This window comes from Nicotiana sylvestris, chromosome 9, assembly GCF_000393655.2.
Source record: "Nicotiana sylvestris chromosome 9, ASM39365v2, whole genome shotgun sequence".
NCBI lineage: Eukaryota > Viridiplantae > Streptophyta > Magnoliopsida > Solanales > Solanaceae > Nicotiana > Nicotiana sylvestris.
Window position 1 is genome coordinate 159,002,334 of NC_091065.1, and position 19,319 is coordinate 159,021,652.

Genomic DNA, 19,319 nt, shown 5'->3' on the forward strand with positions numbered 1-19,319 from the left:
CTACATTTTGAGCATTTATCAACTGAGAAATGGTCGAGATGCTTCCACCAACTTTTTCTCAACAGTTTGATTCCGTTTAGACTTGTTGTTGTACTTCATGGATGACCCGTTCTGTTTCTCAATAGTTTCCTTAATTGTTATATACTGTTGCATTAAGGAACCAGGTTCCCTAGAAACATCTTTGTCTATCTTATTTACTGGCACACTCTTGATAAAATCCTTTGGATCCATTTTCCTCTTTTTCCTTGTCTTGACACTCCTCTTACTTTTCTATAATGAGGATTCAAAATTCTCTTGCTGTAGTGACCTGGTGATGGGTGATTTGGAGGAAGACACTAAGAGCTTGGAATGAACAGGAGGTGCATGAGTGAGTTTGCATGGAAGTGAATCAGGTTCATTAGAAGGTTTTTCTGAGAATATCTCATGAGCCAAGGACTCGAGGAGTGCTGTGGTTCTTCCATCTCCTAGAAATGTAATGTCTTCCCCCTAATACTCAGAAGAGAGATATGCTCCTTCATTCATTAGGCTCTTAGCAGATATAGCCATGATGTTATGAGATGCTTCCTGTGAGCACGTGATTTTTGCCTTACGAAAACTACTCCAAAATAAATCAAAAAATAAAATAAATTTCTTTTACTGTGTAATTTTCGAATTTGCGTGGTGTTAAATATTTGTGTTATGTCCGTAAATGTTAACTTTGTCATAATAAAATGAAAATTAAAATAAAATACATGTTGCATGCATATAGGATTTAATTATGTATTTGAAAGATAATTTAAATAAAATCACCAAAATATGCATTTCGTTCTATTTTTATATTCCACTGTGTGATTAATGTTTTATCTACGCGTTAATGGTTATTAAAAGATAATTAATATTATTGTAATGATAATTTTGTTTTTATAATTTTTGATTAGGATTTTATTAATTAATAATAAAATTAGAAAATAAAAAATATACAAGTTGTAAAATAAAAATTGGACCTGGATTAAAATCCAGGCCCAAATCAAATTACCCCCCCAGCTTAAACCAAACGACATCGTTTGGTTAAGTGAATAAATCCTGACCTTTCATCCTACTAGATCTAACGGTCAGCATCAACCCACCCCGTCCCTATATAAGCCCATAATCCTTACCCCGCCCCCCTAACTAAACCCCCCTCTCCACTGTTCATCATCATCTTCCTCAGACCCACCCCTAACCCTAGCCGCCCTAGAATCCCACCGCCTGAAACCCGGCGGCATCAACGCCGCCGGTCACCAAAATAACACCCTAGAACCCCCTGAACATCCTCTACACAAATCTGACCTTAGTTTCCTTCGAATCAGACCCCAACTCTTCGAATACTAAATCGAAGGTGGGTCTGAAAACTCAAACCTTTCCAATGGCTTCCAAAATAACACCATAGTACCCCCTAGCATGCCTCGTTATGGATCTGAAGTTTGTTTGGCTCGAATCAGTTCCGAGCTTCTCGAATCTTCTTTTGAAGATTCGGACCAAACAAGAACAAACTCAGATCTGTTCTAAACTGACACCAAATGACCCCTAGGCTACCCTCACCCGTGTTTTGTATTTGGTCCCCCCCGAATCTGACCAAAAATGGTTAAGTCCCAAATCGAACCTTCAAAAACCCTAGAAATACCAGACTTTTGGATTTTTGCCCAAATTAGATAAAGATTGAGGTTTAATCGACCTTAGTCGAAGTATTTTCAGTGGAAAATACTTCGACTAAGGTCTGTTTGATTTCAAACAAAGTCCGAATCCAAGTTGAGTCCGAGTCGGAATAAAATTGAAGGATTCAAAGGTATTTTTTCTGTTTCTTATGTGTATTCTACATGTATTCTATGTTTGTTTCATTAGTCTGTTTAATTTTTCATGATTTTCTAGTCAATTCTGTTATACTGTCTCATACTCGTCTATTTGATCAGAATTATACTATTGTTTCTGTTGTTTATGAATGTTCATAATATGTGTAATCGACTCGATTAAGTTCGTCGATTAGTTGTTTTGTAAATTCTTATTGCCATTAATGCTGTTTGTAATACCCTGTTTATCTGTTTGGAATTGTTTATTGTCATTGAACTCAGTCAATTAGTTCTTCCCAATTAATTGATTCTCGTTTAATAATTCAGAAAGTTTGTCAATAGTGTGTATATATTGTTTTCTGAACAGGGCATTGTCAGTATATTGACAATGCTCCTGTGTATGTTTGATCTTGATTCAATGTTTAAGTCCAGTCTGAATTGTTATAATGATTTCATTGATATGTTGTTATGATGTTAGTTCTGAATTCAGTGTAATTTTACAAATGTTGATTAGATGTAATTGTGTTAGAAGGTTACATTCTTAGTTAGGATTCAGTCCAAAACTTTAGGATTGGTTATAGCTGCTTAAACAGATTTTAAAATCTGTATTGTTAGATTCTGAATTTAAGGCAGTAATAACAGTAATTACAGTAGGAAATCTGGGACATTTTCTGGGATAAAACAGTAAGGGTAATGTGACATAATAGTGGGCTGAAAGTGGTTTGTTAATGGTTTTAATTTAATAGGATAGTGGGAAACAAAGGGTAATGGGCTGCTGAAAAACAAGATAATAGCACTCAATAGGATTTAAAGTATTCAAAAGTAGTTTTAATGGAAACTTTTTGATTTTAAAAGGACAAAAGGGTCCAAGAAGCACTAAAAGAGTATAGGACCAGCCCTGTATAAATACAGGGAGCTGGACTGATTTAAGGGACAGACTTGAGTAGATTTTAAAGAGAGAAAAAGAGAGTGTGAAATTGGGGAAACAAACAGATTTTTAAGATCAGATTTTAGAGAGAGAGTTTGAAAAGAAAGACAAGTTGAGATCTAATTTTTGAAGGCATTAGAGAGAAATCTGAAAATAGAGAGAGATACATTGAGAAAAATCAGAAATAGAAATCTGAAAAAAGAGGATGAGAACATAAAAGAAACAAAAAAAATGAGAATACACACCTATACGCACAATCTGAAACAGATATAGAAACAGGAAAGAAAATCAGAAACATACTTTTCTTTGGATCTGTCCGGGTCTGTTTGTTTGATATTACTTGGATTAAATCTGAAAGTTTTCCCAAAAATCCTGTTACTGTGCATCTGGGCTCCTCGGATCCTATTATTGTTCAAATCTGCTGAACGCTGATATATTCTGCTGACTTTGTTGTTGCTATTACTGCTGAAATTTACTCCTTCTACCTCCATTTCCAGGTACATACCTTTTAAACTCATGTTGTGAAAAGCTTCAACACGGCAAATAAATGAAGTTTTGGAGTTATAATTCTGCTTTCTATTCATCTAAGTCCTGTAGTTTAAATTTCAGTTTTATTTCGTGTTGGTTAACTAGTAGTGAATTCAATACGATGGCTATAAGTTAATTGTCTTGTTTTGAAATTCGTATAAAAGTTTGTAATAATGTTGTCCATTTCGAAATCTCATTAGTATAGTTATATTTGAATTGTCAAAATAGAGAACATGGCAGAAAGTTAGCCATTATTTAAACTTTATGGTATTGTTAGTTAGGTATAGCATAATATGGAAATATCAAGGAAAAATACGTTATCAGTTTATTTTATTAGTTAAGTTAGTTGTTGTCTAAAGCTAGATGATATTGGTTGCAATTTACTCTATATTTTGGCATAACAATGGTTATGTTTATAATCAATAGTTGAAAGATGCATTAGTAAAATCCGCTATGTTCACAATGTCAAAATATGGCAAATAATGTTGTATGCAATATCATTTTATTAAGTTAACAGGTAGATTTGTTCTCTTTATTAATAACAAATGGCTTAGGAATTTATACAATGCGAAAGTTGGTGTTTAGCAATAATTCACATAGATTGAGAACAAAAAATTAGTTTGATTAAGTATATCTTGAATTCAATCAATAGCAATCAATCAAAATAATTAGGCCTATTAGATTAGGAACAAGCAATGTGGAAAGAGATTAGATTTATAATGTGTAACAAGTTTAAGACTGTAAAAATAACATTTGTTGCAAATAAAATAACGAGAATTCTTCGAAAATATCATTTCCTTTCAAGAATTGATTTTTTTAAAGATTCATGAGCTATTCACCTTTTGAGTATACATATGTTGTATTTTTTTTAAAAAAAGTGTTAATCATATGTTTATTCCTTTCTTTGGATTTGAATAGCTTGGAGGAATATAATTCATACGCGAAAAAAATATAATTCGCAATAAACATTTAATAAATTGTGAATTCTTTTCAAGAATTTAAGGGTACCTTAAATGGAGATTTATCATGATAAAATGTATAGATATAATAAACAATTTGTGGAAAATCCATAATACCATTACAAATATTTTGCGCGATTAGGGATGCGTTCGCGTAACCTGATTATATTTTTAAAAGCAAATTCGGATTATGCGTTCGCGCAACTTCGAGCGAATATTTAATAAAAGGGATTTCTCCAAGGATGTTAAAATAATTTCATATAACCCGAGATGTGCAGTTCACTGTTTAATCATACAAGGGCGACGGTGTTTTTAATGTTATTTCTAACTTCGAACACATGATTTTTTTTAATAAAAATATAAAAAATATTATCAACTTTTTGTGTACACGTATGCGTGACACGATTCTCTACAATTATAAAAGGTATATAATACGAATATACGTACGCGTAATTCGTTTATATAATTGTAAACAATAAATAAAATCGGTAACAAAATCATGCAATAAAAATGTATTTAGTAAAAATCAAGATAATTAAGCCAAGAATAAAAACAGTTGAGCGACCGTGCTAGAACCACAGAATTCGGAAATGCCTAACACCTTCTTCCGGATTATCAGAATTCCTTACTCAGGATTTCTGGTTCGTAGAATAATAAACAGAGTCATATTCTCCTCGATTCAGGGATTAAAACTGGTGACTTGGGACGCCTTAAAATTCCCAGGTGGCGACTCTGAAACAAATAAACAAATTCCGTTTCGACTGTCCTTCAATTGGAGAAAACTCCCCACGCGCCCCGCGGGCGCGGTAAAATGGAGGTGCGATAGCTCTGGCGACTCTGCTGGGGACTTCAAGATGTAAACTGTAACCCAGAACCATTGGTTCAGGGTTTAAAGAATTCGAGCTTAAAATATCTGTGTTAACTGGCTTTATTACTATATGATTTTCAACTGTTTATATGATTAACATGCTAAATGTTTTTTTTACCGCTTTAATATTATTTGAATTGTGAATATATACAACTGCTACGAAACCCCCTCTTTCTGAGTCTTCTAAATTTATGGTGCACACGTGCGCGTGGCCCACCTTTCTGTTAAAGTCATACCAAATAAGACGAAGTTGGGACAAGTAATTAGGCCGGGTAGACTTTCGTGCTCCCGGTACGTTGCCCCCGCGTTGGCTTAAACTGTCCGTTTGGGTAAGCCAGGTTTAGAACAATCAACCTTAGGTTTTACACTTAGAATAACTCAACCATGTACCGGATCCCTAGTAGGAACGTCTATTTGCATCATATACATTTGGCCTTGGAGACTCAACACAGGGGTTGGGTCTGTCTAGGACAGGTGAACCCGAAACAAAAAGACCATCCTGATGCATCCTACTTGCTACTTGTGCATTCATTTGCCTCGAACATTCTTGTTGACCAGCTTAAACGAAATCATGGTGAGAAGAGAGGAATAAAATGGGTTGTTTTTTTTAAATCTTGAAATAAAGATATTTAATAAATAAAATAATTTTTTTTAGTGTAAATTTTCAAAAATATAAAATTTTGAAAATAGTTTTTTTGTTTTATTTTTCAAAATGAGTCTTAACTCTATTAAATTAAACTTCAGATACAAAATGAGCACCACACAAAGCCCCTCCTCCACGAGTACAGAAGAATTTCTCTTTCAGCTTCAAATATGGTGGTATGATTTAGGCAAAGACGGTCAAAAATGGGTCGTCAAGCATTTGGGAAACCTCACGGATATTATGAAGGTTAAACCCCGTGATGATCTGATTACGACATTAGTAACTTTTTGGGACCCTGCTCACAATGTCTTTCGTTTCTCTGACTTCGAGCTTACTCCTACATTGGAGGAAATAGCTGGATATGCTGGTTTTGACGGAAGTCTAAAAAATCAAAGCCTGATATTCACAAAGGCTCCTTCGGTACTTCGATTCTTCGGTCTTCTGAACATCAGCAGTCAAATCAGGAAAAGCAATGTCATCAATGGATGTTGTTCCTTCAACTTTTTGTATTCAAGGTTCGGAAAGTCAGATGGGTTCGAAATTCATGAGAAAGGCCTTACTAACAAGCAAAACAAAGACACTTGGCAGATTCACCGTCGCTTTGCCTTCATGGTGGCTTTTCTAGGAGTCATGGTCTTCCCAAACAAAGAGCGAACAATTGATATTCGCACCGCGAAAGTTGTGCAAATCCTCACCACCAAAGAAAATCACACCCTTATCCCCATCATTCTATCAGATATTTATCGGGCTTTGACTTTATGTAAATCAGGAGCAAAAGTCTTCGAAGGATGCAAAATTTTGTTGCAAATGTGGGTGATGGAACATCTCCAACAACAGCCCAAGATCATACAGTATGGGTCAAACAATGATAATTGCATCGAGAGCTATGAGGAAAGAACAAAAAATTATCAGGCTCCAGAAGGGATAGAAGCATGGGTATCTCATCTAAAGGCTTTAACGGCAAATCAGATTGAATGGACTTTGGGATGGCTCCCGATGAGGGAAGTAATACACATGTCAACCTCAAATAGTTATCTACTACTATTGGGATTGAGAAGCATTCAGCCGTATGCGCCACTAAGAGTCCTAAGGCAACTAGGGAGATATCAAGTAGTTCCTGATGATGAAGATTTGAGTATGCAAGTAATCGAATTACACCCAGAAGCCACTATTCCCGAGGCTCTACTTCAGCAGATGTGGAATGGATGTCGATACTTGAAAAGTGATACTCAAGTCCCAGACACTACAAAGGGTGAGATAAATCCTGGATATGCAAGGTGGTTTGAAAAACGGTCTCGCGTGGATGATGTACCAGAGCCTGAGCTAAGAAGGCCAACAAAAAGACCCCATGTTCAAAACTTCAATGATAAAATCCAAGAGCGGTTGATCTGGGGAGAAAAGGAAAAAGGGTACAAAGCAACTATCCATGCCCTAAAAGAAAATCTGAGAAGCCTCAGTTTGGAGAAAGATTTGCAAGCACAAGAAGCCGAAGGCGAGAAGAAGAGTCTAGCTTGTGAGAATGAAAATCTTCATGCTCGATTCCAAAAAATGAAAAGAGTTTCTGAAACGCCAAAGAGGAGCTGGAAGGATCAAAAAACCATCGCCAATCTCTTTGAAAGAATGCAAGATTATGATTCCATTCTTGCGGAAAACGAAAGGGCATTGAGCAAAGCAAAAGAAAGGATCCAACAATTAAACGAAGAAGCCAGATCTAACAAGGAACGCCAAGATAGGCAATCCGAAAAAGACAAGGCACAATTCAAGAAGGAAAAAGACTATTGGATGCGATCAGAAGACCAGCTTCGTGCACAACTAGAAGAGGCAAGAAGATGCAACAGAGAACATCAACAAGCAGACCTCGACAGGGAAAGATCGCAAGCAAGATTAGAGCAGGCCAGACTCCGAGCTCTGTTAGAATCAGCTCTAGATCGTGAAAACCGTGTCAGAGATATAGCCACCACTCGTCAGCAGCAATTGCAAGACCAAGACCAACGTCTCCAAGGTTTCAGGGCACAAATCCACGACCTGGCAGTCTTCACATCTCAAAGTTATGTAAACTGCCAAGGAATGGATTATGAAAGGTTTACAGAGCATGCGCCCACTTTTGCTCGTCATCTAGCAATGGAGTTGGAAAGGATGTATCGTACGCTGGGAGGTCATCCAGGTCAAGCCCCACATTGAGCAGATAATCCAATATTTGACAACAAAAGTGGAAAGTGGGGCATGTTGTGAGATGTTAAGAATTGTATCTTTTATTTTGATTTAAGTGTGTGTGTGTTTCAAACCATTTTCTTAAAAGTTTTCAAATGTAATTCCATCTTTGTATAATGAATAAAAGTGATTGCCTTTAGCCCGAACTACGCAAGGTCTGATTCATGTAAGGGCATGATACGTAGGCAATCTCTATAAGATTCGACCACCACGATAAAAGACATATATAATAAATAAAAGTGAATAACAATAAAAATTTCAAGAAAGCTGGGATGACACAAGCAGCCGAGCAAATGCATAATAGAAAGGGATTATTTGTCTAGGAGCATTGCATCTCAACGTGTGATTATATATGTGTTAAACTCTCAAAACTAACAAGTTTGTTCATTTCCAGAATTCAAGCAGTTAGTTTCTCTAAAGAGTATACTGGCATATTATCACTATCACACAAGATCAAAAGGACCAATACCCGAAAGTATGTCTATCCCAGATGTTGACACAGGTATGGAGCTAGAGGAGATGGATGTCGGGAAAATGAAAGAAGAGATGTTTAAACTCAAGCAGCAAATGGCTGAGATGTACCAAGCCTGGTCTACAGGACAGTTACCCCCATCTTACCCAAATAACCCTGCTCCATCAATGACCCAAACTCAGGATAATATTACCACTGAATTATCCCCAAACTTCCCCATTTACCAGCATTACCGAGGCACCACCTCTCAGACACCACAGTCTCCACCTCCGAAACCAGTTCCATACTTTCCTCCACCTATGACTCCTGTTTTCGTAGCACCTCCCCCTGCTACATTTCACAAATCTCCTAGTGAGCCTACATTCCAGGCCCAGGACAACCAATATTACCCCCGGAGCCTACCCTCAAAGCCTCCGAAATTAATTCAACTGCTCCTCATTTTGATCTCCCAACCGAAATTGACAAGCCAGCCAAAAATGCTGAGCAAGAAGAGATGTTCAGGAAGGTCAAGAGTCTAGAACAATCGTTCAGAGACATGCGACGATTAGGTGGGCAAGTCAGTGTAGCATACAAAGATTTGTGCTTATTCCCCAATGTACAATTACCAGTTGGCTTCAAGATGCCAAAATTTGACCTATACAATGGGCACGACGACCCAGTAGCCCACTTAAGGGGTTTCTGTAGCAAGATGCGAGGAGCTGGGGGAAATGATGAATTATTGATGGCTTACTTCAGTCAAAGTTTAAGCGGATCAGCTTTGGAGTGGTATACACGCCAGGACCATGGGAGATGGTACACCTGGGATGACCTGGCACAGGCATTTGCATACCATTTCCAATACAATCTGGAAATCATCCCAGATCGATTATCTTTGACAAAATTTGAGAAGAAACACAATGAAAGTTTCAGAGAGTATGGTTTTCGGTGGAGAGAACAGGCAGCAAGAGTGGATCCTCCTATGAAGGAGAGCGAAATGGTAGACTACTTCCTCCAAGCCTTGGAGCCAACTTACTATGCCCATCTGGTTTCAGCGGTTGGAAAATCATTCAACGAAGTGGTGAAGATGGGAGGTATGGTGGAAGAAGGTCTCAAAACAAATAAAATTATGAGCTATTCAGCAATTAAGGCAACTACTCAAGCTATTCAAGGCGGGGTAGGAGGAATCGGAAGAAAGAAGAGGGAGGAAGCAGCGGTAGTTGATTCAGGAATTTGGTCGGGACCCAGAGGTTCACCGCTTTACTATAATCAACAACGACCTCGCCAATCAGCTTACCACCATGATTCATCCCAACACTACTATCACCCTTCGGAGCCTCATTTCTCCATTAACCATGCTCAAGCATACAATCATCCACCTGTTCACGCCAATTGGCGTGCTCCTGTCATACCAAGTACTTACCCACGAGCCTATCCCGGACCAGGTTTCAGGCCGAGGCCAGCGTTCAGGGGGAAAGAGAACAGAAAAAGAAAACTTACACTCCATTGGGAGAGTCTTACACTAGTCTGTTCCACAGGCTGAGACAACTAGACATGCTGAGACCAATACAATCCAAGCTACCCAATCCTCCTCCAAAGAATCTGGATTACACCATTAGCTGTGAATATTGCTCTGGTGCACCAGGCCATGATACGGAGAAATGCTGGCATTTAAAAAATGCAATACAAGAGCTGATTGATACTAATAAAATCGAGGTTCAAACCCCCGAAGCCCCAAATATCAATAGAAATCCAATGCCAGCCCATCAAGAGGCTAATATGATAGAAATCATACAAGCTGATGGGGAGACAAAGAAGCCGTCACAAACTGTCATGATGATCAAGTCTCATGAAGCCAAATCAGATAAGCAGTTAACAGAGGAGAAGCCGGTACCTAAGCAGAACAGAAATGGTGATGGACCATCTATGATAATCGAGGAGGGATCATCGAGCAAAGTTGCCGCAAAACAAGAAAGGCCGAAAGTGATAGTACCAGGGGTTGCTAACAAACCCATTGTATTCGTGGAAGGAGCCCGTACAGATCGGGTTATTATCGCACCTGTAATCCAGCTGCCGGTCATCAACAACAAAGCCATCCCATGGAACTACGAACGGGTGACTGTAATGTACAAAGGAAAAGAAGTCAAGGAAGAAGTGTGTGAGGTGCAAGGCTTGACTCGTTCGGGAAGATGTTTTACGCCCGAAGAGTTAAGAAAAACTAAAAACAATCCAACACCAATAAAGAGAGTTGTGACGGAAGAAGAGGCGGAAGAGTTTTTAAGAAAAATGAAACTCCATGATTATTCTGTTGTGGATCAATTAAAGAAGACGCCCGCTCAAATTTCATTGTTGTCATTACTGATTCATTCAGAGGAGCACCATCTGGCTTTGATGAAAATCCTGAATGAGGCTCATGTTCCTGAAAAGATCTCCGTAAATCATTTAGGAAGAATAGCCAACAGAATCTTTGAGACAAACAGAATTACATTTGCTGATGATGAATTACCTGTGGAAGGTACTGAGCACAACAGAGCTCTTTACCTCACCGTGAAATGTGAAAACTCCGTAGTAACCCGGGTATTGGTTGACAATGGGTCAAGTGCAAATATCTGCCCTCTCTCCACTTTAAGCAAATTAAAAATTAAAGAGGAGAGGATCCAGAAGAATAGTATCTGCGTACGGGGATTTGACGGTGGAAGCAGAGATTCATTTGGCGACATAGTGTTGGAACTAACAATAGGGCCAGTTGAATTCACAATGGAATTTCAAGTGTTGGACATAACTGTCTCTTACAACTTGTTGTTGGGCCGACCATGGATCCATGCTGCTAAAGCAGTCCCGTCAACACTACATCAGGTTGTCAAGTTTGAATGGGATCATCAAGAAATAGTTGTGCATGGGGAAGAAAGTTTAAATGCTCGCAGCAGTACCATTGTACCAGTCGAGGGAACAGAAAATGACCAGGGACCATGGGTATACCAAGTGTCCGACACAGTGTCGGTGGAGAAAATTCCAGAGGGGAAATACCTTCCGAATCCAAAGATATCCTCTGCATCAGTCATGGTAGCTTATGAAATGTTAAAGAATGGTTTTATACCCGGCAAAGGTCTGGGCTTATCTTTGCAAGGAATTATACAACCAGTATCTCTCCCCGAGAACTGGGGAACATTCGGTTTGGGGTTCATACCCACCGTAAATGACGTGATAAAAGCCAGGAAGTTGAAACACCAAGCATGGGTTCTTCCAAAACCAGTCCCACGTCTGTCAAAATCTTTTGTCAAGATCGGCGTTAAAAACCGCCCGATAACAACAATTCCTAAATCCCGGGTCAATCCTGAGGAGGAATTAATTGAAAGATTCGAGAAATTGTTTAATGATGTGAATATGTTGGAAAGCGGAGAAGGGTGTAGCAACGCAGAAGTTCAATTCGTTGGGCCAGAAACAAAGCTTAATAATTGGAAAGCCACTCCTCTCCCCATTCGAAAGGAGTCTTGGTAGTTTATTTTGATTTTCTTTCAAGTTTGTTTGGGTTACTTCAGGGTTGTAATCCCAAAGCTTATCTTACAGTTTGTTTGAAGTGTGCAAACCTTGTTATCTTTCATCATCCAATAAAAAGCAGTTTCCTTTTTATTATCATTCCTGATAGTTTTCTTTTCTTTTCTTTTTCTTCTTTCCTGTACAGTTCTTTTTACGCTGGCTCTAGTGATATGGCATGCATGAGGAATCCTCAGCCCAGTCTTAAAAATCAATCTGGTTCCGAAATATTAATTCAAGAAATATATTGTGATTATGAATCAGAATATGATGAAGATGAGGTTTTTGAAGAGATTAGTAAAGAGTTAATTCACTTTGAGGAAAAAATCAAACCTAACTTGAGTGATACCGAGGACATCAATATAGGGGACACGAGTAATATCCGAGAAACTAAAATAAGTGTCCATCTGGAACCAAAGATCCGAGAGGAGTTAATTAAAGCACTCATAGAATTCAAAGATGTTTTTGCATGGTCGTATGACGACATGCCGGGCCTGAGCACTGATTTAGTGGTTCACAAATTGCCCACCGATCCAACGGTGCCTCCTGTCAAGCAAAGGCTGAGAAAATTCAAGCCTGATATAAGTGTGAGAATTAAGGAAGAAATCACCAAACAATTGGAAGCAAAGGTCATTCGAGTCACTCGATATCCTGTTTGGTTGGCTAATGTCGTTCCTGTGCCAAAGAAAGACGGCAAAATTAGAGTATGCGTCGACTATCGCAATCTCAACAAAGCAAGTCCAAAGGATAATTTCCCATTACCCAATATCCATATTTTGATCGACAATTGTGCCAAGCATGATATAGGGTCTTTCGTGGATTGTTATGCCGGGTATCATCAAATTCTAATGGATGAAGAAGATGCAGAAAAGACGGCATTCATCACACCATGGGGAACTTATTGCTACCGGGTAATGCCATTCGGTTTAAAGAACGCCGGAGCAACCTATATGAGAGCAATGACCACAGTGTTTCATGATATGATACACAAGGAGATTGAGGTATACGTGGACGATGTGATCATAAAATCAAAGCATCAGGCCGACCACGTTGGGGATTTGAGGAAGTTCTTCTTAAGACTTCGCAGGTACAACCTCAAGCTTAACCCTGCCAAATGCGCATTTGGAGTTCCATCTGGAAAGTTGCTAGGATTCATAGTCAGTCGACGAGGCATCGAGCTAGACCCATCAAAAATCAAAGCCATCCAAGAATTGCCACCTCCCAGGAACAAAACTGAAGTAATGAGTTTGTTGGGAAGGTTAAATTATATCAGCAGGTTTATTGCTCAGCTCACAACAACTTGTGAGCCAATTTTCAAATTGTTGAAAAAGGATGCTGCGGTCAAATGGACCGATGAGTGTCAAGAAGCGTTCGATAAAATAAAAGGGTACTTGTCGAACCCACCCGTGTTGGTCCCGCCAGAGCCAGGAAGACCTTTGATTCTTTACTTAACGGTTTTGGAAAATTCATTTGGTTGCGTATTGGGGCAACATGACCTCACTGGCAGAAAAGAACAGGCCATCTACTACCTTAGCAAGAAGTTCACAGCTTATGAGGTTAAGTATACTCATCTGGAAAAGACATGTTGCGCCCTAACATGGGTAGCTCAAAAATTGAAACACTATTTGTCATCCTACACTACTTACCTCATTTCTCGGTTGGATCCATTGAAATACATTTTTCAAAAGCCTATGCCAACGGGAAGACTTGCAAAGTGGCAGATATTGCTCACAGAATTTGACATCATCTATGTGACTCGAACTGCAATGAAGGCTCAAGCACTGGCCGATCATTTAGCCGAAAACCCAGTCGATGAAGAATATGAGCCGTTGAAAACCTATTTTCCTGATGAAGAAACAATGCATATCGATGAGGTGGAGCGAATTGAAAAACCTGGCTGGAAACTTTTCTTTGATGGAGCCGCTAACATGAAAGGAGTCGGGATAGGAGCTGTAATCATTTCTGAAACAGGGCATCACTATCCTGTTACGGCTCAATTGCGATTTTATTGCACCAATAATATGGCTGAATATGAAGCTTGCATTTTGGGGTTAAGGCTAGCCGCAGACATGGGTATCCGAGAAATCTTAGTCATGGGAGATTCGGATCTTTTGGTACATCAAATTCAAGGAGAATGGGAAACCCGAGACTTGAAGCTCATACCATACCGACAATGTCTACATGATCTTTGTCAGCGGTTTCAATCAGTGGAATTCCGGCATATTCCGAGGATCCGTAATGAGGTTGCCGATGCATTGGCTACTTTGGCATCAATGTTGCACCATCCAGACAAAGCTTATGTGGATCCACTACATATTCGAGTCCACGACCAGCACGCTTATTGCAATATGGTCGAAGAAGAATTTGATGGTGAACCATGGTTCCACGACATCAAGGAGTATATCAGGATGGGGATATATCCCGCACAAGCCACAGGAGATCAAAAGAGGACCATTAGGCGATTGGCAAATGGATTCTTCTTAAGCGGAGGAGTTTTGTATAAAAGAACACCAGATCTTGGATTATTAAGATGCATAGATGCCAGACAAGCTACAACTGTCATGTCTGAAGTACATTCAGGAGTTTGCGGACCCCACATGAGTGGATATGTGTTGGCAAAGAAAATCCTCCGAGCTGGTTACTATTGGCTTACCATGGAGCGAGATTGTATCAGTTTTGTGCGCAAGTGTCATCAATGCCAAATACACGGAGATTTGATTCATTCTCCACCATCCGAATTGCACACAATGTCGGCACCATGGCCCTTCGTTGCTTGGGGCATGGATGTGATTGGACCAATTGAGCCGGCAGCATCCAATGGGCACAGGTTCATTCTGGTAGCTATTGATTATTTTACCAAATGGGTTGAGGCCAAGACATTCAAATCAGTGACCAAGAAAGCTGTGGTCGATTTTGTCCACTCAAATATCATATGTCGATTCGGAATCCCAAAGGTGATCATCACAGATAACGGTGCTAATCTTAACAGCAACTTAATGAAGGAAGTATGTCAACAGTTTAAGGATTACACATCGCAACTCTACCCCATATCGGCCCAAGGCGAATGGAGCAGTAGAGGCAGCCAACAAAAACATAAAGAAGATACTTCGGAAAATGGTAGAAGGTTCAAAACAATGGCATGAAAAATTACCATTTGCATTATTGGGATATCGCACTACTGTGCGCACTTCAGTAGGAGCAACTCCTTATTTGTTGGTATATGGCACTGAAGCAGTAATTCCTGCAGAAGTTGAGATTCCTTCCCTTCGGATCATCGCTGAAGCAAAGATTGATGATGATGAATGGGTCAAAACCCGTCTGGAACAGTTAAACTTGATTGATGAAAAACGATTGGCCGCAGTATGTCATGGTCAATTATATCAAAGAAGAATAGCAAGAGCATACAATAAAAAAGTGCGTCCACGGAAGTTCGAAGTGGGTCAACATGTGCTGAAACGTATTCTTCCACATCAGGTTGAGGCAAAAGGCAAATTTGCCCCGAATTGGCAAGGACCATTCATTGTGACCAGAGTATTATCAAATGGTGCACTATGCTTAACAGATATTGAAGGCAAATGCATAGACATGGCGATCAATTCTGACGCGGTAAAGAGATATTACGCATAACTTTTTGAATGTTTGTATTTAGCATTATTTCAAAGATTGGAATGACAAAGGCAATTTATTCTGCTATCCAAACACTATACCCTTTGTTTCCCCTTTGAGCCATACTTGTTTCTTTCCTACCCTCTCTTGGAATCAAAAAAAAAAAATCACTATTATTTAGTGAACTACGTTTGACCTGATTCCTCAAAGAAGGATATGTAGGCGCCTCACGGCTCGGTCATAGGGTTCACAATATACATAATGTGCACAAAAAGAAACATCAAGCGACCTCAATCACGAAAACTGGGGCAAGAATTGTATTGGAAATAAGAAAAGATTCCAAGAGTTGTAATTTTAAACCCATACCAAAACTGTTTAGCTTTTGATACCTTTCCATTTCCAACCACATACCAAAAAGACCTTTCGATCAATATTAGAAAAATACTGAGTCAAACAACTGAAGATGGTTCATAACACTCTGGTACAAACAAGAAAAGAAAGTAAAAATGAGAGAGTCTTATAAGTGAAAACCCACACGGGCACCATAAGGTGATGGAAGTTGAGAGAAAGTAAAATGAGAGAGTCTTATTGATGAAAACCTTCGCAGGCACCATAAGGCGAAAAAGAAGTAAGAAATGAACAAATGAGGAGGGTTTATCGGTGAAAACTCTTTGAGATACTGCAAGTCCAACCGGTCTGCAAAATGAAAAATAAAGGACTCAGAATTACGGAAATTTTGGGGAAAACCAAAAAATGAGGTAATTGAAAGGAGATTGATAAAAAGACTGGGTTGATTAATCCAAAATGCATACCCTGATCATTGGCGCCAGTGACTCCAATCAGATAAGTTTATTCCTTTTCCAAACAGTCATCCAAATTCGGATTTTTCTTTTCATTCTATAATTGTCGAAATCAGCATGTTTCGTCACTAATAATCTTACTTTTCTAAAGCTTTGAGATAAGTTTTATTCCAAACAAATAAGAAGGAATGTCAAGGTATACTACCAAGATTCAAGGTTACATGATACATAATACGGCCATGAAAGGCGGGAGATAAAATAATAGGATATAGGTGTAAGAAAAGTGAAATCAAAAGTAGATCAGCAATGTCAGGAGGGACATATGATTACAGCTAAAAGGGTTTGAAGGAAAACATACAGAGGGGAATCCGATAGTCAAGGATCAATCACAAAGACAAAACAGTCTTTTTCAACCATTCCAAGGCAATAAAACAAGACGAAGAAGAAGCCCCACCATCGACAGGAATACCCCAGTTAACCACCCTGCTTTAAACTAACGAAGTTTTCTTTGATTTAAAACAGGGGCAAAAACAACATTGGTGTCAGGAAACACTTGGTAGAGGATAGGAGAATTAAAGAAGTCAGGCGTCCACCTGGAGAATGAGGATGAATAATTAAAGAAGTCAGGCGTCCACCTGGAGAATGAGGATAAGAATTAAAGAAGTCAGGCGTCCACCTGGAGAATGAGGATGAGAAAAGAAGAAGTCAGGCGTCCACCTGGAGAATGAGGATGAAGAATTAAAGAAGTCAGGCGTCCACCTGGAGAATGAGGATAAGAATTAAAGAAGTCAGGCGTCCACCTGGAGAATGAGGATGAAGAATTGAAGAAGTCAGGCGTCCACCTGGAGAATGAGGATGAGAAAAGAAGAAGTCAGGCGTCCACCTGGAGAATGAGGATGAAGAGTTAAAGAAATCAGGCGTCCACCTGGAGAATGAGGATGAGAATTAAAGAAGTCAGGCGTCCACCTGGAGAATGAGGATGAGAAAAGAAGAAGTCAGGCGTCCACCTGGAGAATGAGGATGAAGAAAAGAAGAAGTCAGACGTCCACCTAGAGAATGAGGATGAAGAATTAAAGAAGTCAGGCGTCCACCTGGAGAATGAGGATAAGAATTAAAGAAGTCAGGCGTCCACCTGGAGAATGAGGATGAAGAATTAAAGAAGTCAGGCGTCCACCTGGAGAATGAGGATGAAGAATTGAAGAAATCAGGCGTCCACCTGGAGAATGAGGATGAGAATTAAAGAAGTCAGGCGTCTGTGAGCACGTGCTTTTTGCCTTACGAAAACTACTCCAAAATAAATCAAAAATAAAATAAATTTCTTTTACTGTGTAATTTTTGAATTTGCGTGGTTTTAAATACTTGTGTTATGTCCGTAAGTGTTTACTTTGTCATAATAAAATGAAAAAATAAAATAAAATACATGTTGCATGCATATAGGATTTAATTATGCATTTAAAAGATAATTTAAATAAAATCACAAAAAATATGCAATAGTTCTATTTTAAATATTCCACTGTGTGATTGATGTCTTGTCTATGTGTTAAATAATTGTTATTGATTAATTAATATATTTTTGTGAAGTTAAAATTGTTGTATAATTAAAACTAGAAATTTAAATTAGAAAAATGAAATAGTTGAAAAAGAAATAAAAAAAATAATAATCGGACCTGGATTTAAATCCAGGCCCAAACAAAATTACCCCCTTTAGCCCAAGTCCGGTCCAGTCCAAAGCCAAGACCAAACGACGACGTTTGGTCGCATTTATCAGCGACCGTTGGATTAAGTCCATCCAACGGCCAAGATTTCATCACCCTAACCCGAGACCCTTACCCGATCTAATACCCGGTTCAACCCGTCCCCTAACTTAAACCAAACGAAATCGTTTGGTTAAGTGAATAGATCTCAGCCGTCCATCCTGCCTAATCCAACGGACAATATCAATCCACCCCACCCCTATATAAGTCCCAAGCCCCTACCCCGGCACCAAACTAAACACCCCCCCTCCTCTCAATGTTCATCATCGTCCCCAAACCCCCAATCCTAACCCTAGCCGCCCTAGAATCCCACCGCCTGAAACCCGGCGGCAACAACGCCGCCGGTCACCACCTTAACACCCCAAACTCCTCACAACTTCCTCTTCACGGATCTGGCATTGGTTTCCTTTGAATCAGGCCCCAACTATTCGAATCTTAAATCGAAGGTTGGCCTGAAAACCTTATCTTCTCCGATGGCCTCCAAAATAACACCACAACTTCCCCTAGATACCCTCATCACGGATCTGTTAGTTGCATGGCTCGAATCCTACTGGAACCGCTCGAATCTTCTTTTGAAGATTCGGACCAAACAAGAACAAACTCAGATCTGTTCTAAATTCACACCAAATGACCCCTAGGCTACCCCCACCCGTGTGTCATTGTTGGTTCCCCTCGAACCTACCCAAAAGTGTTCGAATTTAAAATCCAAGATCTGAAACCCTAAATTTCTAATCCTGGCAAAGATTGAGGTTTAATCGACCTTAGTCAAAGTATTTTCAGTAGAAAATACTTCGACTAAGGTCTGTTTGATTTCAAACAAAGTTCAAATCCAAGTTGAGTTGAGTCCGGTTGAATTTGAAGGCTCAGAGGTAATTTTCTGTTGCTTATGTATGTTCTACGTGTATTCTATATTCGTTTCATTAGTTTGTTTAATTTTTCATAATTTTCTAGTCAATTTTGTTAAACTGTCCCCTACCCGTCTACTTGATTCCAAATGTGAATTGTTTCTGTTAATTGTGATTATGTACAATGTGTGTAATCGACTCGATTAAGTTCGTCGATTAGTTGTATTGTGAATCTTGCTTCTGAAATGATGTTTGTAATACCCTGTTTATCTGTTTAGAATTGATTATCATCATTGAAATCAGTTAATTAGTTCTTCCCAATTTATTGATTCTTGTTTAATAAATCAGAAAGTTTGTTAATGGTGTGTATATGTTGCTTTCTGAATCCGT

At 39.1% G+C, this 19,319-nt stretch overlaps 1 protein-coding gene across 1 annotated transcript in view; it reads right to left on the reverse strand.

Annotated features, from left to right (window-relative positions):
- Positions 1–270: 270 nt before the first annotated feature.
- LOC138878489 (uncharacterized) overlaps positions 271–19,319 on the reverse strand; it is a 43,160-nt gene continuing 24,111 nt past the window's right edge. The window contains exon 5 of the mRNA XM_070158172.1: positions 271–486. Within this exon, the coding sequence (XP_070014273.1) occupies positions 271–486 (216 nt within the window). The remainder of the gene's footprint in view (positions 487–19,319) is intronic.